Raw genomic sequence first — 24,414 nt, 5'->3', positions numbered from 1 at the left:
AGTGACTCTTATTTCCTTATTTCTAGGATAAAATAGAGAATGGTTTTTTTTGCTTGTAGAAATTTCTCCTATACTCCACCAGCAACAGCATGGCTTCAGTTGGCAACAAGGTCACTGAAAAGAGACATTAAAATGAGCTAATGAAAAACATTTGGTCCCAAAGCTATAAAAATGTTTTCTCAAACAGAAGTGGAAAACAGTGAAAGATTTGGCTTTTAAAGTAAACAAGAGTGGAATTAGGAACAAAAATGCCATAAAGGGGCAGATCAGTGGTCTGTCTGACTGTGGGCTGTCTCTGACAAAGGCATCAGGGGATGCAGAGAGGCAGGTGTGCTCATTGTTTTCCATGTCCCACAGCTCAGAGGTAAGGGATATGCTCTGAACATTCCTAACTTCTCAGGTGTGTCAAAGGAATCATGGATCTCAGAATAAGGGCATATCACTTAATGTTTGAGGAAGGTAATTCAGAACAAGCAAAAGAAATTTCACTCTGCACTGTTTTTCAGGAAAAGTGTGAATAATTCAAACTAAAGAACTCTTAAGAAGGTAATACTTGTGTTTAATAAAACATAAATTTGTGCAATAGTACAGAGGCAGCCATTTTTGCTTCCCCTTTTGCATCCCAAATATTTAAAGTGAAAAACAAAAATGTCTCAAAAGATACTGCTGTAAGGAATCTGAAACAAATAGAAATGAAATTTGCATCACCACCTTATCTCTGAGGGTTTTGAGAGTAGAATAAATCACTGTTAAAATTCCTGTAAACTACAAGCATTTATTGTGTGCTTACTATCTGTAAGGCACTGAACTATATAGTAACTAGGATATTGCTAAACCTTGATTCTAGAAAGGACTAGTGAAGCAGATATATATAAATAATGATAAAATATAGGAGCTCTATTAGAAACGAAATGAGTGCCTTTTCATGTTTTATGTCCAATGTGTTCTCTAAACATAAAAAGAAATTGGAGAATTACTAGTCTAGTGTAGTTGATGAAAGGCACAGACAGAAACATCACTGTATGAATCCTGACTCCAATGTCAGGATTGAGATGCTGGATAAGTTACTACTTAAGTTTCCCCATCCACAAACTGGGGATGGGAAGAGTGTCTGTTATGTGGTTGTTGTAAGGATTAAATGACTTAATATACATAAAGAACACATAGAAAAGTGACTGGTACATAGCACCATAGAGTATTAGTTGAGGTTATTATTTCAGACATAAATACCTTTAAATATGCTAATTTTCCCCAACACTACCAGTACACTCATTTCAAAGTGGAGAAACCATTTTGGACATTAGATAGCACTTAAAACTCTTGTTTTCACTCTTAACAAATGTGGCCACTGAATAGTTTCAACTGCTCCAATTTAGTCATGAAGTTCCTGCTGTGACTGATGCCCTTCCAGAAGGAAAATGATGTGGCATTAAATGGTTGCACATTTCATCTTAAAACTGTAGGGCTGGAAAACAGTTTAGGGAATATGTAAGCAAAACACAGGCATTCAACTGCTTGATCATCGCTTTGCTTTGGCTTATAGTACTTACCAGGGGGATACATACCAAAAATTCTCTGCTGTAGGCCAGATATTTTTATGGCACCGAGTTAATTGCATAATGCTGTAAACTTACAGCAGAAAGGCGATGCACAACTGAACGGCACCAGCTGATTTGCTTCTGGATGTGTTCCACTCTACAGAAGCCTAACCATGCCTCTCAGGGTCACCGAGGTCCACACAGCTCCACTCCAGCCAATGTGCATCTCTACTTACTGACTCTTAGCTCCAAGACAATCTTGGCATAGAATGTTTCTGAGGACACATAGGTTATTGACTCAAATCTACAAGAGGGTAAGTCAAGAAGAGCTAAATAGGGTAAAATAAGGATTGATTAGAAGGGAAGGACAATGAAAATAAAAATACATAATCAAGGTAGACTCTTCAAGAACTCTTAAATAATGATAATGGTTTTCTGAGGCAAGAAACTGCATCTAAAGGTCATTTGTAAAAGAGAGATTAAATAAATGGCTAGATGAAAGGCAGAATTATTTGAATAAATGTGTAACCTTCTCTACTAGGAGAGTCAACACCCATTCGACTATGTGATCAGGCAAAGAGAGGACAGAATTTAAAGTCAGGTAGGCTTGATTGAAATTTTAATTCTTCTATTTATGAAAACTAAGTAGGTCTTCTATTTTATGTAAGCCAAAAAAAATATCTGTTCTAGGTTTCAGCTTGATGTAATGTTCAAATGGAATGGTGTATGGTAAAACTCTTGGAATACAGTGAGCATTCAGTAAATTATAACTATCAATATAATAAAGCATACTGTGTTTACTCTTTAAATTAGTATCATTGTTTTATTCAAGCTTTTAAGATGATAATAAAGGAGAATAAAGGTGACAAAACAGTCATTGATGGCTTAAATTTATTATAAATTTAAGATTTTTTGAAGAAATGTTAATATTTGTTACAATTTTTTTTTCAAACAGAGCCTAAGAATCTAAGAATGATGCCACTGTTTACAGCAAAAATGTTAATCTCTAAAGGTAAGAAGCAATAACTTGATGAAGAAACAAAAGATGGAAAAAGTAAATGAAGCTTAAGTCTTGAGTCTATGTACTGACCAATCATTATACCTTTTCAATCTCTCCTATCTCTTAACCTTTCTTGTGTATTTCCCATCTCTTTGTCTCTCTGTGCCACAGTCTGGATAATTTCTTTAGTTCTATGTTCCTGTTTACAATTCTCTCTTCAGCTCTTTCTAATCTGTAATAAACCATCTACTACTATATGATACTTTTAAATGTAGTTATTACAAATTTCCTTTCTAGGAATCCTCATTGGTTGTATTTAAAATCGGCTTGCATTTTGCTTAGAAATTCAAGCATCTTTGTATTTTATTCAATTTATTCATATGCCATTTTATATTGTATGTCTAACTTACTCAATATTTTAATCAAATGCATGAATGATTCTGCTGTCAATTGTTTGTGCTGTCTCATATTCACAGAAACTTCTTTCCTTGCATGATTAGTGATTTTTTTTATTGAGAGATGCTCTTTTTCCTTGGGATTCATCTCTGGAAATCTTTTGAGATGTGAAATGAAAGCATGTATTTCTAGAAAGGATTGGTTTTAGCTTCTGCCCAGCATCTGGGGACACCTCTAGTGCAGGAACAAGCATTTTAAATTAAAATCCTGTCTTGAGGTTTAAGTGTACCAAGGTCATTTTTATTTGAGCTGCAATGCCATGCAAGTGTTACTTGTGGTCGCAAATTTTCCAGGGAAAGTTTGGAACAGAAAATTTCTCTTCAGTCCCCCAAGGAAAATGAGTTTATTTCTAGTTCATCTGTGTGCTAAGGGTACAGATCTTTAAGGTCCTGGCTTTGTGGGAGGCCTCCCATTAAACCTCTCACCTTAGGCTTTGTCTTCTTTTCCTATCTTTGTGAAACCTTGAAAAGTATGCTCAAATTCTCCTGGTTGGAAAAATGCCCTCAAGACAAAAGCCAGCTTCAGTATTTTTTTTAATCTCTGCTTTTTAAAGGTAAGAATATGTTGTATGAAATCACAGTCAAGCCTTCTAATACTGATATAAAGACAACTCAAAAAAGCTGTAAGACATTCTATTTTTAAAAAGCAGAAAGACCAAAAACTTGATTCAGTGCTACCAGCAAATATGCAATAGCATGAATGATAAAGGATGTAGAAAACATGTGTCTCTAGATAATTTTCTCAGTAGGTCATCAAATGGCCCTTAGCCTCCACTAAAAGAATCCATAAAAATATCTGTGAAAGTGTGCCCAAAGAAGTATATTCATTATTTCAAAGGAAATAGCATATTTACCTTCAGAAAATCTACATGAGCCAAATAGAAAGGGTTTTTTGTTTGTTTGTCTGTTGTTTGAGTGGTATTGTATCAACCCTGCATAGTAACAAAATTTGGTCTATTTGAAACAAAAAGTCTGATTGAGAGTCATATAAGACTTTGATTAATACAGAGGTAAATTGTTTAATACTTGGAAGGTACATTTTTTTAATAATAAAGTTAATCTCTGAATTCACATGTAAAAGGAATCATAATGAAAAGGGTACCTAAAGGTAATTAGGGTAATTGGGGAATTACTTTTTTGAATTTTGCATGCAACATTGGTAACTATATAGGGCTATTAAAGATTTTATATTACATAAATATACCATGTGTGGTTGATTAAAAATGGGTGGTGGTTATGTTGAGCAAAAAGGTGTGAATCCATGAGATGCTAAAACAAAATCCATCCATGGTTATTCTGCAGGAAAATTCGATTCAGTTCAACCTGTTCTAACATATTCCATTGTCATAAGTACACAAACAAAAATTACATTGTGAATGTTTTTGTTCTCTGTTTTCCACATTCTTTTTGTAGAAAGGAAATTTTCGTCCTGTTCTCCTTTTCCCTCTTCTGTACTTCTCATTTGTCAAAATGTCAACCTTTAATTCCAGTTGCCTTGCTTGTTTAGCCTTTAAATCTTAATTTATTCCTAACTTTACTTGTCCTTTTTCTAACCACCATAGAATCCTGTTATTCCAGAAAATCTATTCAAAACATTGCAACCCCCAATGTGCTAGGGGAATATGCATTGGCTGATTCCCAATTCTTTTTAGTTTTTGTCTTCAATTGCTATTTCTCCCTCAATATCTTGTATAAAACAATTTGAGATTCACAGGCTGAATTGATCTTGTTCTGTTAACAGAAGCCCCATTTCTTTTTGAGATGCATTATAGCTGCCTCTTAGCCTAACGGAATTAAAGTCACATACAGTCACAGAGTGAGCAACTTACAGGAATGGACTACTTACTCTTTCTATATTACCATTTGTACTAATTAGAATGGTACTTTTCATTCTTATTTTGGGATATTGATGAAGTCTGGCATGAGCAAACCATTGCAAAAGTCATTATAATTAGTCTTTTGCATAAGCAAAACATTAAGAACAAGTAGAGCTGTTAAAGTACTTCAGAAAGCTACAGAAACACGATCTTGCTATAGACAAGATCTGTAAGCCAAGACTTCACAGCTCTGACTCTCATACTGTGTGATGACCACTCTGGCTTTCACAAAAAGAGCAAGAAAAATAAAGCCAAAAACAACACTGTACTAGCATTTCAGCAAAAGACAGAAACTGTGTGCAACAGAAGCATTCAAAAGTAGCATACCACACCATTAGTTAATATCAAAACAATGAGCCACAGAGAGGCAGGAGAGAAAGAGAATGCCCATCCAATAAAATTAATCCATTCCTTACAGTATGGAGTAATCTGCTACTTATTTCCACAAATACATATTGTTTTTTCTTTCAGTTTCATCAAGCAAATCTGAGTCATAAGTGGAACATCTAATGGGGAAGAAGTACAAGTGGCTCAAAAGTAAAAGAGCAAGCTGCTTTAAGTATTAAGAGTTGAGAAAGAAAAAAGAGAGAGAGAGAAAGAAACCACTCAGTTGGTGATGACTCAAACACGTGCAGAAGAAAACTTGCCTCCATCAGCAAAATGCACAAATTAGTAATTTACCAGTAAGTGGTAAAGGCATTTATCAGAAAAATATCAATAAAATCATCTCCTCCTACCATGTACATTTTCTTTACAAGGGCAAAAAGGTGTTTCCTCTACATGGTGTCTTGAAATTACCTCTGGCCTAAAAAAATGGTAACACAAGGCCAAAGGCAAAGACAAGACTCATGGTAATAAAAGAAAGGAGTTGCTAAAGGATGTCCATCACGGACATTCTCTCCAAGATTTTTTTACAGATATCAACAGATGATTCAGAGACGGATGGGAATTATCTCTAAATTTTCCCATTTACCTCAGAAGCAAGTAGTTTGTTTCTCTTACCATTCACACTTCTACAGTTATAATCAAGAACTTGAGTGATACATAAATATGGGTATACAAAATACACTTCTAGTAAATTACAAATTTTATATTATATTATTTGACTAGGATATACTATGAAATCAAGATCCAGGGGGAATTTTTTTGGGTGCTCTTCTTCAATTTAGTTTGCTAATTTGGGAGCAGATTTTTAATTTTATTTTTAAATTATATCAAAGAATGAAGATCTTATAATCCTTGGTAGTTCACACTGAAATGTTTCATTCTTTTTTATGTCAGGAAGTTCTTTCATAAATGGAACTGAAATTTATTCCTGTAATTTAAGGCTATTTATCTTACTCTGACCTTGATGTTGACAGAAAAGTAGTGAGTAGCCTTCCTATAATGACCATTCATACATTAGAGCCAATAATTAAGTCACCTCTTAGCTCTCTGTCCTCCAGGGTGAACATATGTAAGTTCTTTAGCTTTTTCTGATAGGATTTATCTCCAATTGTTTCTAAAGCAATCTCCCTCTCTCTCTGTCTCTCCCTCAATCCCTCTCTCTGTCTCCCTCTTCTCTGCTTCATTTTTCTCAGTCTCCTAAACTTTCATATTTCTCTGTGAGATGATCATGATCAGTGATTATTACTCCTGGATTGCATACCCTTATTTTTATTTGCACGCCAGTATATTACTTACTTAAAAATATAGCACCTTCTCATTCAGGTAAAATTCCTTCCTTTAGTATGTGTAACCCAAATCATACTTCCTACTGAAACAGTGACATAATAGGTGATTAGTTAAAGAAAGTATTCTGGTAGAGTGAAGGGAACATGAGTTAAAAATAAGACGGAAAGCCCATGTCTGACACCAAAGAGACTGAGAAGACCATTAAACTCCCTGGGCCTCTGTTTCTTCTTATGAAAATTGAAGATTATTATGCCCACCTTACAGGAATGGGAAAGTAAATAGATGATTAAATGGATGTCCAGTAGCAAACTAGACCCTCAAAGGACAGCTAATACTATTATTCCTACTAATAGAATATTGCCATTATGTACCTGACCAAAAGCCTGAGGTCCAATTGTTTGAACAGGAATGACCACAAGTGCTATAGTTAATCAATATTTATAATACACCAGATGTGCATCTCTTGTGTAACTGTACATACATACTATGCAGTAAAATATGCGCAAATGTGTCAAAGAGGACAAAATAGTAATCAGCTGCACTCATTTGATGGTGTATATGTTGCAGTCTGTGAGTGGAGGGGTGCCTGGCTGGCTCAATCAGTTAAGCGTCCGACTTCAGCTCAGGTCATGATCTCACGGTTCGTGGGTTCGAGCCCCGCATCAGGCTCTGTGCTGACAGCTCGGAGACTGGAGCCTGCTTCTGATTCTGTGTCTCCCTCTCTCTCTGCCCCTTCCCTGCTCATGCTCTATGTCTCAAAAATAAATAAAACATTAAAACATTTTTATCAGTTAAGCAGTCTGTGAATGGAGAAAGCAAAGGCTATGAAGAAGGACCTGTTTAGAAGAGTAAGAGCTGGAAAAACTTGCAGAGCAGGAGGCTGACTGTGCCTGAGGCAGGAGAACACAGAAACAGCAAAAGAAGAGCTGAACTGACAGGAAAGGGGTCCCCTGAGGTCTAGGGCTCAGGGGTCAGGCCACATGTGACATAACCCATTAGGAAACAGAATGATTGGGTAACACAATCTTCCTTCCCCCGCTGAAATTCACATGGAATACATCTGAAACTCGTTAATCCTACTTCAAGTGCCAACTCTTTTTCCTAATTCCTATAAACAGATGGGATCTTTCCCTCTGAAACACCATAACATTTTGCTTATATTGCTTTCCTGACATTTACTTTAATTCAATTCAACAAATACTTAGTGAGTGCCTACTCTATGCAGGCAGTATAACGGATACTGGAAAACAATGAAAAGCACAGACATAGACCCGTCCTTTTATGAAGCTCACATTCAACAGTGGGAAGCAGAAAGCCAGATAACATAGCAAACATAATATTGAGAAAATTCTATAATATGTTAGAAGGTGATCACTACCCAAACAGCCCAAAACAGTAAGTGGATCAGAATAAGAGAATGGAATGAAGGAAAAAAAAAATGAGGGTGTCACTTACCACTTGAAACAAGTGGCCTCTCCAAGAAAGTGACATTTAAGTAAAGGCCTGAAGGAGAACAAGTTAGAACCATGATGACAGCTGAAGGAACATCATCCTCTACCCAGGGAACAGCCAGCTCAAACACCCTAGTGTGGGAGGGGGGGTTAGTTGGATTTAGGGAAAACAAGAGTTGGTGGAGCGGGAATAACGTGAGTGAAGGGACAGTAGTAATAGATGAAGTTGGGGGATACAAGAAAGAATAAATACTGGAAATATTCTGACAGCAGAGACAAGATTTCTCATCCTATTTGGATGAGAAAAAAAGAGGATTGAAGATGGCCTGAGAACTGGAAGTTGCCATCCACTGAGACGGATCATATCATAACCTGCCTTCAAATATGTTTATTTGTAAAAAGTTTTATAGGTCTGACTTTAAACCCTTGGCTTGTTCACTTGCTAGATGTCTGGCCCTACGGAAATCACTTCCTTTCTTAAGTTTCAGTTTCATCAGTAAAATGGGTTGAAAATGCCTACATCCAAGTGTTCTGTTAGGAATAAAGATGATAACACATGCAAAGCATTTCACACAATGCCTCATAGATAGCCAGTGCTCATTAAATGATAGATATGCTTTACTGTTACTCTTAGTATAACTGCCGTCTTAATTTCATAGGTCTTATGTCTACTACTGGGTTATATTCTTGAAGGAAGAGGCTATCTTTTTTTTTTTCTTCTACAGAAATGACCCATTCTTTTGTAGAGCTGGACTGTGCTCTCTTGGTGTCCTAATCGTGACCTGGTTGACATACTGCTATGAGTGGGAAACCTGTTATCAGAAAAGACAATAGATGCAAATGGCTGGTTGGCTTTTTGTATTCACTTCTAAAAATTACAGAAATTGTATACATTTTCCTCTTTAGCCATGCAGGAAATTTTCATAAAATACATCAGCCTTGGTATAATAATTGTTCAAAAGTGTTCTTGTTTGTAAAGGATTCTCTTTAAATTTGCTTAAGTCATTTGGAAATCTCTTCCTCTCTCCCAAGCTTGTAGCAATTCATTTCAATGTGGCATCATATGTAAATTTAATGAGCATTCGCACACTTTCATCATCCAGGTTATTGGGTCATTGATTCTTATTTCCCTTTGTGCTTTTAGAGCAAAGAGACTATCTCAATCCATCTTTCCCAGTCTTTCTATCTATGGACAGTATTTTCCTGTTTCCATTGTATGTTAGGATAAAAGCATCTTCTTTTTCAATTACACTTAAAATGGAAAATTGTTATTTCACTGGAATGTAATTTTTTAACAGACTAGCTATCACTTTTTTCTTCCCATCCTAAAAATATGCATGTAATTTTAAGAGTTTTTCTTTTAATCCTGGCCTTGAGACTATCCATATTGAACATCACTCAGTTTTTATTCAAAATCACTCAGTTCTTAAATTCAAATCTACACAAATTAGTATTGGGTCTGTTGGTTCCTAACCTTTATTTCTGTATAATCTTCTCTACCCCTATAATACACCACTACATCAAAAAGTTATTTAAAGTATAATGAAATTGCTATGAAGGAAGAATAACAAAAAACAGAAGTGGGAATAATTTCAATAATTATTAAGGAAATAATTACAAGACATGATAAGCCAATGAAGCACTGATGCAATGAGAGGTTGATTGTTGGCAGAGGTTAATGCTGTTTGGTAACAGGGATCTTCAGGGAGGAACACAGAAGAGTAGCAGCAAAACATTTCTATTAAGTATTACATACTACCACACAAAAAATAAATTCTATATATTACAGCTCTAGTCACTACAATCTTTTCTAAAATGTCTCAATCTATCATATTGCTTTTAATATTATTTTAATCTCTTCCACACCTACAGGAATATTCTTTATAAAGTACAATTTTAATTATGTTATTCCTCTGCTTGATATTCTTCATTGGTTTCTCTTGACCTGCTGGATAAAGTTCAAACTTTTTAGTATCACATAAGAGGTCCTCCAAGTTCTTACCTGCTCATCTCCTCAGCCTGCCTATTACCCTAAACCCTCACTATTCTATAACCATGTTGAACCTGATGTTCCACTCAATCAAGGAACATCAGCATGCTCCTTTCCTAAACCTCCTCTACAGAATGGTCCTTGTTTCCTTTTTTGTCACTCCCCTCCCCTTTCCCCCTGCAACTATATATTATACATATGTCTATCATAACACCTAAGACTCTGAGGTTGGCATCCATTACTTTTTCCTACATATCCTTTTTTTTTAATGTGGTCTGTCTCTCCTGCCAAAGGATGAGCTCATGACCCATGCTAGCTAGTTAGAATATTCATAGGAATTGTTCTTCCCTTGGACATAGGGATTGGTCAGTGGTGATCTATTACCTAATCAGAAAAAAATTATAACCCTTTGTGGAAATAGAGATTCCGTTGTGATGAAATAAGTTTGCTCTTTCTCTGGGCTTCTTAGGATCACAAAGTTGAGGACCCTATCAGCCTACATTTCTTTGGGGTCACCCCTCTAGAATAATTCAGAAATTAAGTCAGATACAGGTGAAGAGCCAAGAAGCTGATGACATTGTTAAAATACGTGTGGCCAACCATTCTTAAAGCTATGACTACATCTCATACTTGACAGATTTTTATCCCTTGAATTCCTTTTTATCCCTAAATATGGTTTGAGTAAGTTGTCCACATTTAAAATGGATATATTGCTATTAATACTCATATGTTATTGTACTGGCTTATTTATATCCTGTCTCTCCTTTATGTCTTATTGATCATTTCCCTAGTACTCAGCACACAGTGCCTGGAACATAAGCAGAAGCTTATCAAATTACTTAGGAATGAATGTTCTAGCCAAACTTGTTGGTAAAAATATGGTAGTGGTTAAGAACAATGGCTCTGGAACTTGAGTTCCTGGGAAACATATCCTTAGATTGCCCACAAGTCAATGTCCTCATCTTTAAAATGAGAATCATGAAAACAACACCCCCCCATAAGGAGATTATGAGAATTCGATGAGTTAATAGATATAAAGACTTTGGCACAGTGCCTGGCCCCAAGTAAGCATGCAACAAATACTAGCAGCTAATCTTATTTATAGCTTGTAAAATTATCTCTGTTACCTGTCATACATCCCCGAATGACATGATTTACCTATTCCATCTATAAAGTTAAATTGGTTATTTCATGTTATCCATCCACAAACTTACTTGATAGGAAGAACCTGAGAAAAGCCAAATCAGAGAACTAGTCTAAGACATGAAGTGTACATCAAGGCCTGATACAGAGATTCTCAAAATGAAGTCCCTGAGATTTCTACCAAATTCTTTTTTTTTATTTTTTTTAACGTTTATTTATTTTTGAGACAGAGAGAGACAGAGCATGAATGGGGGAGGGTCAGAGAGAGGGAGACACAGAATCTGAAACAGGTTCCAGGCTCTGAGCTGTCAGCACAGAGCCTGACGCGGGCTCGAACTCACAGACCGCGAGATCATGACCTGAGCTGAAGTCAGATGCTTAACCGACTGAGCCACCCAGGCGCCCTGATTTCTACCAAATTCTAATCTTTATTTTTCCACATTTACACTTGAAGATTATTTTTCAGATATGCCACTATTTTTCACTACATTTTTAGAGTTTGATTTTAGCATAATGTGGGTGAATCCAAACAATAAGGGCCCATCAAGAAAGCAAGATGAACAAGTAGACAGAAAATCAATATGGATAGAACAGATTTGAACAACTCTATCAACCAACTTTACCTAACATTTATAAAATATTCCAGTCAACGACGGTGGAATACACATTCTTTTGAAGTGCATATGGTACATTTACCAACAGACACTGAATCCTGGGCCATAAAACAAGCCTTGATAACTAAGAAAATTCAAGTCATACAGAATATGTTTTACTGATCACAGTAGAATTAAATAAGAAATAAAGAACAGAAACTATTTCTGGAAAAATCTTCAAATACATGTAAACTAAATAACACACTTTAAATAACCCATGGGGCAACTAACAAATCAAATAGGAAATTAGAAAGTATCTTAAAGTGAATGAAAATGAAACCTCCATGTATCAAAATCTGAGGCATCCATTAGCTAGAGAAAATTTATGGGATAAACATCTGAATTAGAATAGAAAAAAAAGGCCTTCAATTAATGACCTAAACTTGCACCTAAAGAAACCAGAAAAAAGAGGGGTGCCTGGGTGGCTCAGTCAGTCAAGCGTCTGACTTCAGCTCAGGTCAGGATCTCACGGTTTGTAGGTTCAAGCCCATGTTGGGCTCTGCACTGAAAGCTCAGAGCCAGGAGCCTCTTTCAGATTTTGTGTCTCCCTCTCTCTCGGCCCTTCCCATGCTCGTGCTGTCTCCCTCTCTCTCTCAAAAATAAATAAACATTTTTAAAAAAGGAAGAAAGAAGAAAATAGTAATAATTAGGAAATCTATAACATAGAAAGTAAGAGTAAGAATCACTTAAACCAAAAGCTGAACTTTTGAAAATAAAATGTATAAACTTCTAGCTATACTAATCAGAACAGTAAGAATAAGACAAAAATTAACAATATCTGGAGTTAGAGAGGTGATATTATTAAAGATCCTGTGGTTATTAAAAGGATAATGAGAGAAAATATCATATACAACTTGATGCCAATAAATGAAACTTCTTAGATAAAATGAGCCAAATCCTTGAAAAGATACAAACTACAAAGCTTAGTCAAGAAGCATAAATAGGGGCACCTGGGTGGCTCAGTCAGTTGGGCAGCCTACTTCGGCTCAGTTGTGATCTCACAGCTGGTGAGTTCCAGCCCCATGTCAGGCTCTGTGCTCACAGCTCAGAGCCTGGATCCTGCTTCGAATTCTGTGTCTTCCTCTCTCTCTGCCCCTCCCTCACTCACGCTCTGTCTCTCTCTTTCTCAAAAATAAATAAACATTAAAAAAAATTTTTTTAAAGAAGCGTAAATAACCCAAATCTGCTAATATTACCAAAATTAAGTTACTAGCTAAAAATCTTCCCATGAAGGAATTACAGGCCCAGATTGCTGTACTGGTAAATTCTACCACATATTTAACAAACAAAACAAAACAAAACAAAACAAAACAAAAAGAATATAATTCTACATAAATTCTCCCAGAAAATTGAAAAGAAGGCAATAGTTTCCCTTTATGAGGCTAGCATTATAGTGATAACAAAACCAGAAAAAGATGTTACAGGGAAACAAAATTACACACTGATACCTGTCATGAACATAGATGCAAAATTTGTAAACATTTTCTTAGTAAATTGAATTCAACAATATATTTTTAAAAATACATTATGACAAAATGATATTTGTCCCAGGAATGCAATGATAGTCTAACATTAAAACTCACTCAACATAATTCATCATATTAACAAATTAAAAAATAAAATAAGGGGTGCCTGGGTGGCTCAGTCGGTTCAGCGTCCGACTTCGGCTCAGGTCATGATCTCACGGTCCGTGAGTTCGAGCCCAGCGTTGGGCTCTGTGCTGACAGCTCAGAGCCTGGAGCCTGCTTCGGATTCTGTGTCCCCCTCTCTCTCTGCCCCTCCCCCACTCAGGCTCTGTCTCTCTCTGTCTCAGAAATAAATAAACATTAAAAATAATTTAAAAAATTAAAAAATAAAATAAAATAAAAATGACCATCTCAATTGATGGGGAAAAGGCATTTGATGCATTCAGCATCATTTTTGGATTAAAACTCTCAGCAATTCAGGAATACAGTGCAATTTCTTCAACCTGATAAAGAGTATTTATAAAACTTTAGAGGAAACATCATATCTAATGGTGAAAGACTGAATGCATTGCTCCTAATATCAGGAACAATACAAGGATGTCTGCTCTCATTGCTTCTATTTAACATTGCACAAGGTAAACATACAAAAATCAATTGTATTTCTATATAGAGCAAAAAAAGCAGAAATGGGAATTAAAACGAATATCAATTACAATAGCCTATAGATGTGAAATGCTTAGAAACAAATCCGAAAATAGATATAAAAGATCTATTCACTGAAAACTACACTACTGAGAAAAAACAAAGAGAACCTAAATGAATGGAAAGGTATACTGTGTTCATGGGTCACTTAGTATTGCTAAGGTGTCAGTTCTCCCAAATTGCCTTATAAATGCAATGCAATCCCTACAATTCCCAGAGAGTTTTTATAGAAATTGAAAAACTCATTCTAAAATTCACATGGACATTCAAAGTATCAAGAATAGTCAAAAGACCTTAAAAAATGTAGAAGAAAGTTAGAGGATTAACAACCTTAATTCAAAGTTTATCATAAAACTGCGGTAATCAAGGTTGTATGGTATTGGCACCAACATAGACAAACATATTCTTGAGAGAACAAAATAAATAGTCCAGAAATAGACCCATGCATCTATAGTTCACTGACTTTTAACCAATGTGAAATGGCAATTCAATGTGAAAACACTAGGGCTTTTAAGAAATATTTCTTCAAAAATTAAGTATCTCTACGCAAAAAAAAGAAAAAGAAAAATATTTGATTCAAACTTCACACCAATACAAAAATAAGCTGAAAATAGGTTATAGATCTAAATATAAACCTAAAACTATACAACTTATAGAGGGAAAAAAAAGGAAAAACTTTCCTGACCTTGAGTTGGTCAAAGATCTTTAAAATATTACACTGATGGGGCGCCTGGGTGGCTTAGTTGGTTAAGCATCCAACTTCAACTCAGGTCATGATCTCACGGTTTGTGGGAGAGACCTGAGTCGAGCTCTGTGCTGACAGCTCAGAGCCTGGACCCTGCTTAGGATTCTGTGTCTCCTTGTCTCTCTGTCCCTCCCCCACTTGCAGTCTGCCTCTCTCTCTCTCTCAAAAATAAATAAATGTAAAATTAAAAAAAATTTAAATATTACACTGATAATACCATCAATTGAAGAAAAACATGATAAAGTATACTTAATCAAAACTAAAATCTTTAGTTTTCAGAAACATGCTATTATAAACATAAGGGTCAGGTGACAAACTGGGAAAAATAGTATTTGCGTATCATATATCTTATATCTGTGTTCAAAGTATATGAAGAATCCCCAAAACTTAATAATAAGAAAACAAACAATCAAATTTAAAAAAAATGGGCAAAGGATTTGAACTAACCTTTCACTAATGAAGGTATAGGAGGAAAAATATCAAATGAAAAACTTGTCAACGTCAATAGCTGTTAGGGAAACATAATTTACAACTACAGTGAGATAACATTACAATATCTAAAATTAAAAGAATTGATTATACTGTTTGTATTGGTGAAGATGTGGAGAAAGCATAAGTTTGATACATGTTTGGAGGGAATATACTATGTTTCAATGGTACAACTATATTGGAAAACAGTTCAGCAGTCTTAAAACATTGAACATACCTACCATATCACATGGACATTCCACCTTTAGGTATTTACCCAAGACAAACAAAAGTGAATATACATACAAGACTGGCACACAAATGTTCATAGCAGCTTTATTTGTAACAGCCCCAAACTATAAACAACCCAAATATTCAAGAGAATGAAGAAATTGTACTATATCCATGTATTCTACAACATGAATATATCTCAAAATCATTATGTTGAATGAAAGAAAGCAGACCAAAAAAGAGTACATACATATTATTTCATCTATATAAAACTCTAGAAATGCAATTTAATCTGTAGTGAAAAAGTTGATCAATGGAGTAGAGAGGAGAGATGGAAAAGTGATTACAAAGAGGCACAAGAAAATATCTGATGGATATGTTCAGTAACTGAGTCGTGTGATGCTTTCACTGTATACATATGTCAGAACACATCAAATTGTACTTTTTAACATGTACAGCTTATTGTATTTTAATTATACCTTAGTATAGTTGTTAAATTTTTTTCTTGTGAAATCTTCTTTGAAAAACAGCATATCTATCATCACTTAAAAACACACAGGAAAACAGAATTTTCAGTGGTAATAGCACTGAAAGATACATAGCATAAAGATATATAGCATAAAGATACACAGATAGGAAGACAAGCCCCTAGCTAACATCATACTAAGTAGTGAAAGGTTAAAAGCCTTTCCTCCAAGATCAGGAAAAGACAAGGATGCCCACTCTTACCATTTCTATCCAAAATAGAACTGGAAATACTAGCCATTGCCATAGCAACTAAGCAAGAACAAGAAATACAAGATATCCAAATCAGAAAAAGAAGAAGTAAAATTATTTCTCTGTGTAGATGATATCTCATATATAGAAATCCCTAAAGATTCCCCCAAAAGCTGTTGCAACTAATACATTAATTCAGTAAATTTGCAAGATCCAAATTTTACATACACAAATCACTTGTATTTCTACACACTAACACTGAACTATCTAAAAGAGAAATTTAAAAAGCAATCCTATGCTATTTACAGTAGCATCAAAGGCCATAAAATACTTAGGAATACAGTTAACCAATTAGGTGAAAGACTTGTACACTGAGAACCATAAGACATTGATGAAAGAGACTGAAGACAGAAATAAATGAAAAGATACCCTGTGATCTTGGATTGGAAGAATTAATACTGTGAGAATCTCCATACTAGTCAAAGTGTACAGATGCAGTGTAATCGCTATCAAAGTTCCAATGGCATTTTTCACAGAAAACAAAACAAAACAAAACAAAACTATCTTATAGACCCCAGATAGCCAAAATAATCCTGAGAGAGAACCAAGCTGGAGGACTCTCTTTCTGATTCAAGCTATATTACACAAAGCTATAGTGATCAAAACCATATGATAATGGCAAAACAAAAACAAAAACAGCTACATAGAACTAGTAGAGCAGAAAGAACAGAGAGTCAAGATATAAATCCAATCACATGTGGTCAACTAATTTGTGACAAGATCACTAAGAACACACAATGAGGAAATGACAGTCTCTTTAACAAATGGTCTTGGGAAAACTGGATATCCCTATGCAAAATAATCAAATTGGACCCCTATCTTATACCACTCACAAAAATCAACTAAAAATGGATCAAGGATTCCAATGTAAGACCTGAAACCATAAAACTCCTAGAAGAAATCATGAGAGAAAAATCCTTAGCATTAATTTTAGCAATGAATTCTTAGATAAGACACCAAAAGCACAGGCAACAGAAACAAAATAAACAAATGAGACTATATCAAACTAAAAGTTTTGGCACAAAAAAGGAAACAATAAATTGAAAAGGCAACTTACAAAATGGAAGAAAATATTTGCAAAATATATAATTATAAAATATAAAAACATACACAAAACTTATAAAGAACTCATACAAAAAAAAATCCCAACAAATAGTCTAATTAAAAATGGGTGAAGGACCTGAATAAATATTTTCTCCAAAGATATTCAATTTGGCCAAATGGTCCATATCAAAAGGTGTTCAATATCACCATTTATCAGGGAAATACATATCAAAACCACGAGACACTAAATAACTGTTAAAATGGCTACTTTCAAAAAGATAAGGGGCGCCTGGGTAGCTCATTTCGTTGGGCGTTGGGTGTCTGACTTTGGCTCAGGTCATGATCTTATGGCTTATGGGTTTGAGCTCCATGTTGGGCTCTGTGCTGACAGCTCAGAGCCTAGAGCCTGTTTCAGATTCTGTGTCTCCCTCTCTCTCTGCCCCTCCCACACTCGTACTCTGTGTGTGTGTGTGTGTGTATGCGTGTGTCTCAAAAAATGAATAAATATTTTAAAAATTAAAAAAAAAAAAAAGATAAGACATAGGGGGCACCTGGCTGGCTCATTTGGTGAGCCTGTGAGCAACTCTTGATCTCAGAGTTGTGAGTTCAAGCCCTATGTTGGGCATGGAGGTTACTTTAAAAAAAAAAAAGATAAAAAATAACAAATGCTAGGAAGGACAAGGAGAAAAGATAACCCTTACACAGTGGTGGTGGGAATGTAAACTGGTATAAACATGATGGAAAACAATATGGAAATTTCTCAGGAAATTAAAAATAGAATTACCATAAGATCTAGCAATATATCTCTTGGGTATACATCCAAAGGAAATGAAATCAGTATCTCAAAGAGATATCTGCATGTCCATGTTTTTTTCAGCTTTAATTCACAATAGCCAAGATACAGAAATAATATAAATGTCTTCCAATGGATAAATAAAGAAAATGTTACATATTTTAAATGTGATATATATTACATATATATATGTGTGTATATATATATATATATATATATATATATATATATATATATACATGATTCAGCCATTAAAAAAAGAGAGAAATCCTGCCATTTGCAACCACACTGATAAACATGGAGGGCATTATGCTAAGTAAAAAAAGCCAGACAGAATCGTAAATGCTATAAGGTATTACTTATTTGTGAAATCTTAGGAAAAAAAAAAAAGGCCGATTTCATAGAAACAGAGAATAGAATGGTGGTAGACAAGGGCTCAGGGAAGGAGGAAATGGGGTGATGTGGGTCAAAGGGTACAAATTTTCAGTTATAATAAATTCTCATGATCTAATGTATGGCATGGTTGCTATAGTTAATAACATAATACCATATACTTGAAAGTTGCTGAGAGTATATCTTTGGCATTCTCACCACATACACAAACAGGCAAAAGAGTTAACCATGTGAGGTGGTAGATATGTTCATAATCTTAATCATGGTAATCATTCCATAATGTATATTTATATCGAAACCTCACACCCTGCACTTTAAATATATACAATTACTTTTGTCAATTATTCCTCAACAAAGTTAAAAAAAAAAGATACGTGGCTAGAGGCAAGTCAGCCAGTACCCTTTATGATGGTGTTCTTAAACACTGTGGCACCGTCTGCTCATTTCTCACCTTTATAGGTTGGCAAGACTCTGTACCAAACTGTGGAAAGGGTAAAATAATAATCATTATATATATTTTTTCCTACTGTTTTGATTCTTAAACTTCTTAAAAACATTTCAAATTCTCAAATATATGGAATCTGGAATAGATGTTATCTATGTATAAATACATCTAAATGTATTTAACCAAGATAATATTTTCTTGATCGTTATTAATGTGGAAGTAACATTGGCATTTACACATAGTTTTAGAGAATCGGTAGCAGGTAGAAATTAAGTCCAGACAAGTCTCCAAACTCATCTCAAGCTATCTTAATAATATTTTTCTGTTTTCTAACTCACAGCCCATTTCCATATGCCAAGAAGAAGGGAAGAATCGTATCTTCTGCACTATATTTCAGGAATAAATACAGTTGAAGAAACTGAATGCACATCCAACAAAATATGGCCCCCAAAACCTCATATATATAAATTAATATATATTCTAAATTTTGATATTTTACATAAATATATAATATATATTTCAAAAACGGTTCTATACTTCTGCTTATTTTTCCAAATCATCAAAAACCCCTTTATAGCCAATGAAATGATCAGTGACTTGAAAAAACATTTTCTAACACAACTTTATCTTTACATATTATAGCATATAATATTAATTAATAATCATTGAGCTAGTAATTTCCTGAGGGCAAAACAGAATATCCAAATTAATGTACAAATCATCTGATTTGATCATCTGGTCAATCACTATATGACTTCTAGTTGTAAATAGGAATATTTCAGGAAAAATATTAACAACAGTTTTTAAAATTTTTAAACATTATTGAATCAATAAACTATGTGGAAATCCCAGTAAATGCAATTCAATCTACACCAAAGATGAACTAGACTTTAACACTATCTTAACAATTACTAAGTGGCTACTGAGCATTAAACAGAGATGTACATGCTCATGTTAAATTAGAACTAAGGGATAGAGATAAAAGGAAAAATTTTAATCCATGTTAACAATGGGAAAAAGTTCAAAGTCTATCTTATTTCTGTGTTGAGTCATTGGTCCAAAATCTTTGTCAGTCATAGTCTAGCCTTTAAAATTTCATTTATCATGATTATTATCCAAGAAAGATGTTTAATTCCCTAAATTTCCTTAAATAATGTTTATAAAATGCCTATGTCACTGCCTACACCGATTTGCATCAGCCAACCCAAAATAAGCAACTATTTAAGGAGCACTGATGACAAATAATTTGTCACTATATAGGTCAGCTCTCTTGTTAGTAATAATAAAAACTGACATTTACACAACACCATTTGTACAGAAATTTCATATTGAGTCTACAAACATTTATTCATTAATACTTCCAACATTGCTATGCACTATTTGGCCAACATTCATCTCCATTTCACTGATTTATAAAGCAAAACCCTAACTCATAAAATGACATGAACCTAGTTACTCCATTTTCTACCTCAGTCCATTTCTATCTGCCAGGAAGAAGAGAAGAATAAATCTAGCGTGAAATAGTTTGGCTACCTCGGGAGATATCCAATTCGTGGCATTTGGGTCTTATCTATTCCCACCTTTTTATAGGCGATCCAGTCAAACACCCTGTCAATATCTGTTGCCTGTAGCACTTCCTGTGATACTGGATGGGAACTGGCCAAGCCGTCAAGCAGCATCACTTCATGCAGAACATCCGTCAGAAACCTCTGTTTTTCCTGCAATACAGTAGATGTGGCAATATCATAGGTGATTCATGGTTATGACAGAATGTGTGTGACAACATGAACAGAACGTGTGTTACTTAACAGACGATGCTCATCAGCCTACATGGTAAGACTGAACTTCCAAGAGAACCCAGTGAATAAAATGCCTCTTCAACTACTCTAAAATGAGAGTGGTTGATTTGAGCACAACGTGAAACAAAATCAATGGGCTACAATGGGCCCTAAATAGATTAAAAAACAATGGACTGTTCCTTAACAGGGGTTAAAGCAAATTCAGACAGTGGGCACATAAATGAAATAGACTAAGCTTGTTTATGTGTTCTACAGGATGAAGACTGCAGTTTCAGTCCCAAATAACCTTTTTAGTGAAGTTCAATATAAGAATAATAACTAAATCTCAGGGTTCCAGTGCTATTTTGCTATTTACACCGTTTATTTGTAGAACCATCTGAGCAACACACACTCTCTCTCTCATCCTCCCACTTTTCCTTCCCCAAACCTCCCCTCCCATGTAATTTTCACTCTAACACACTCACCTACACACACACACACACAACACCACCACCACCACCACCACCACCACCACCATATTTATTCTGTGAAAGAATTTCAGGAAACCACAACAAATAACAAAAGGCATATTGACATAAACTATATTCGTAGACATGAATGTGAATTCAGGATAATGAACATAAAGTGGAGATCAATAGGTATTAACAACCCATTACTATAAAGTGGTCAAAACAAAGAAAATCATAAGATTTCTATTCGGTGTGATGTTGAGGCCTTTGTATTTGCTCTGATAAAAGCTGATTTGTTATATTAGAAATAAACTGTAAAGGAAAAGTACTTCTCTGTTGCTTTTGTTTTAAGAAGCTTGCTTTAGAGAAACAGCTTGGGTTTTGTTAACAAAAATGCTGGCAGCTATTAGTTCTCCTGGCCTCCTGCCTTCACTGAGGGAGGAGGGAAAAAAAAAGAAATTGGAAGCGATAACAAGGCTAAATAGCCCCCAGATAGTTGGGACCTGAGGAGTATCATTACAGATATTAAAGACTGCAACACTTAAATTGCTATAGCTAATTCTGAACTCACTCCTGGAGCCTCCTACTTTGAGCCGGCAGATGAACCGCATGTTATTTCTGAGTGAGTCGTAATGTCAAGCTGAGATTACACCAATCTTGGATTTAAAAAAAAAAAAATAGAAATGGAGAATAAATATGATTAAAAAAAGGAATAGTTAACTAGGCATATATGTGTGTGCTCTTTAAATCTGCTTCTAAAGAAGCATCTTAGTTCATCATTTGTTCAATGATTTAGTATATTTAATCAATAATTTAATTAATTCTCCAGCCAACTACATACTATAAGGTTTATTTCTAATAGCTTATTTTTATAGTCTGTGGACCATAGATCTAATTTCTTCAGCCCTTTTTTGGTCTGAGATTTTCTCGTCAATGGTCTATATTCCATCAAACTGAATTGGGACTGAACTGCTCCCAGAAGTCTGCTTCAGCCCCCAAGAGCCAATGGTGAGAAGTTCAAACTTACAATGAATTGACAATATGACATAAACTGATACTGTATTTCTTCTCAAATGAAGTTCCTAATTCAAGACAAAATTAAGGAGAGTGAAGTTGGGCTTTATGATTTACAATTTTAATGGGGTTCCTGGGTAGCTCAGTCAGTTAGGCGTCCCACTTCACTCAGGTCATGATCTCGTGGTGAGTTTGAGCCCCGCGATGGGCTCTGTGCTGACAGCTCAGAGCCTGGAGCCTGCTTCGGATTCTGTGTCCCCCTCTCTCTCTGCCCCTCCCCTGTTGACTCTCTCTCTCTCTCTCTCTCTCTCTCTCTCTCTCTCAAATAAATTTTTAAAAATTTTAATATAAAATTTTAAAATAAAATGATTGGTAGTTTATTTTAGGACCACTATAAAATAAAGATAAGATCTCAGACAAAAGGCCTAGATTGAGAGAGTAAGAGAAAATCATGTATTTCCAAAATAAAAATGTTAATGTTACTTTTAAGCAGGTATGCAATCTTGTTACTCTTACTCAATTTAAAAACACACATTAAAACTATTTGACATTGGAATTAATGGGCGGGATCATGGAATATATCACTATACCTCAACTTCACTGATGAACACTTTTATTTATAAGAAATACCAGTTGAAGATATGATTTCCATTCTGAAGAAAAAATATACAACTCTTTAAATAGTGGTTGCCCACTCCATTATGGAACTCAAACATCTGATCGAAACCATAGTGTAAAATTAACTTAAAATAGTGTTTTATCTGAATCCTAATTTATACTATTTAGCACCAATAAACATATATTGATCAATATGAAAATTCAGTATACATATCTTCTTTGGCTAGCAATATGATTTTAAATGATATAAAGCAATTAATTACAAATAGTTATAAATTAATTACAATAATGATATAAAGCAAGTAATTAGTAAAGTGAAACCTAAGGTAAATTTCTAAAATGAAACTCTCTTATTTAAGGAAATACAAGTTATACGTAATATGTTGCTTCACGCTTCTGGAAGAAAACAAAAACAAACCTTTGCCTCCTCAGTAGAATTTCAAGAAACAGTGTTTAAATTTAACAACGTTGAATCGTTAGCAAAAGGTTCATTTTCTACATTGTTGGAGAGAATGATATTGTATAACTGAGGAAAAAAAAAGACATTAAAGGAGATTAAAAGGGAGGAGAAAAAAATAAAAAAGAAATGCTTGGCAGACGAACACTCACCAAACTTGGAAGAGAGAACACCTTAAACTGAGGAAGAGAAAAGAAAATTCTAGCCAGAGGCAAATCCAATTTAACAAAACTACAAAGAGTTTCCAGGAGAGATGGTGCTAATTTCTTTATAAAAACTTGTGTCACTTTAAAATTAAAAAATGATCTTAGCTTGTCAGTCCCCTGCTGGGGTGCTCTCCCCCCATGCTCAACAACAATAATGATAACAGTAACGATTACAAAGTATTGATTAATCGCCTACTGCCAACCTGAGACCATTAAAATTTCAAAATAAAGTTAAAGAAATCCTGGCTCTAATATGAGATAAGAGATCAAACAAAATAGTTGGATTCTGTGAACAAAATAGTGGTTTTCTCTTACAGACTAGAAATGCCAAAGGAAATTTGAAGGAAAAAAAAATACTGTAAAATGGAATTATTTATGCAAAGTTTAATGGAAGAAGTAGAATTTGTCTGATCCTTGAAGGAGTTTTAAAATTGTGTGTGTGTGTGTGTGTGTGTGTGTGTGTGTGTGTGTGTGTGTGTGTAGAGAATAGTATATTTATGGTGCATATTTAACAGATAGCTTTTATTCTAGTTCATATATTAAGGTCACCGTGACAAACTAATTTACCACTTTCAAAAAGCAGCACAATAAGGTAAAACATGAAACTATAAAATCTGTGTAAATGAGTTTAATGTTAATAATAAGAATAAATCCTATCAGTCTAATATAGACCCTTCTTGGAGTTTTTACATGTCTACATTTAAACAGTTCAAATAATATTGAATGTATCATTTTCTATTGAACTGTTTTCAAAAACATATTACCTTTGAATTTTTGGAGAACAGTGCAAAGGTTTTTCAGATAGATAAAGAAAATGTGAATAAACAGAGAATGACATGGGAAAAGAAGAAAACTTCCATTATTTTGCTCATTCATTCATTTAACAAATATGTATTAAATTCCTACTCTATGCCAGATATTATGCTGTGTCTGGGGAAGAAATATGTGACTCAAACTTAGTTTCTAACCTTAAAGAACTCAAAAGTGTAACAGAAAGACAGATAAACAGCTAACTGGATTATAATA

The 24,414-nt window shown here is 34.6% G+C and overlaps 1 protein-coding gene across 1 annotated transcript in view; it reads right to left on the bottom strand.

Moving 5' to 3' along the window:
- Window positions 1–24,414, bottom strand: part of TRHDE (thyrotropin releasing hormone degrading enzyme) — a 387,195-nt gene that overhangs the window by 138,130 nt on the left and 224,651 nt on the right. The window contains exon 6 of the mRNA XM_011284128.4: window positions 20,426–20,563. Within this exon, the coding sequence (XP_011282430.3) occupies window positions 20,426–20,563 (138 nt within the window). The remainder of the gene's footprint in view (window positions 1–20,425; window positions 20,564–24,414) is intronic.

This window comes from Felis catus, chromosome B4 (assembly GCF_018350175.1).
Source record: "Felis catus isolate Fca126 chromosome B4, F.catus_Fca126_mat1.0, whole genome shotgun sequence".
In the NCBI taxonomy this organism is placed as follows: Eukaryota; Metazoa; Chordata; class Mammalia; order Carnivora; family Felidae; genus Felis; species Felis catus.
The sequence above is the reverse complement of the archived record's forward strand: the minus strand, read 5'-3'. Positions and strand labels throughout refer to the sequence as shown.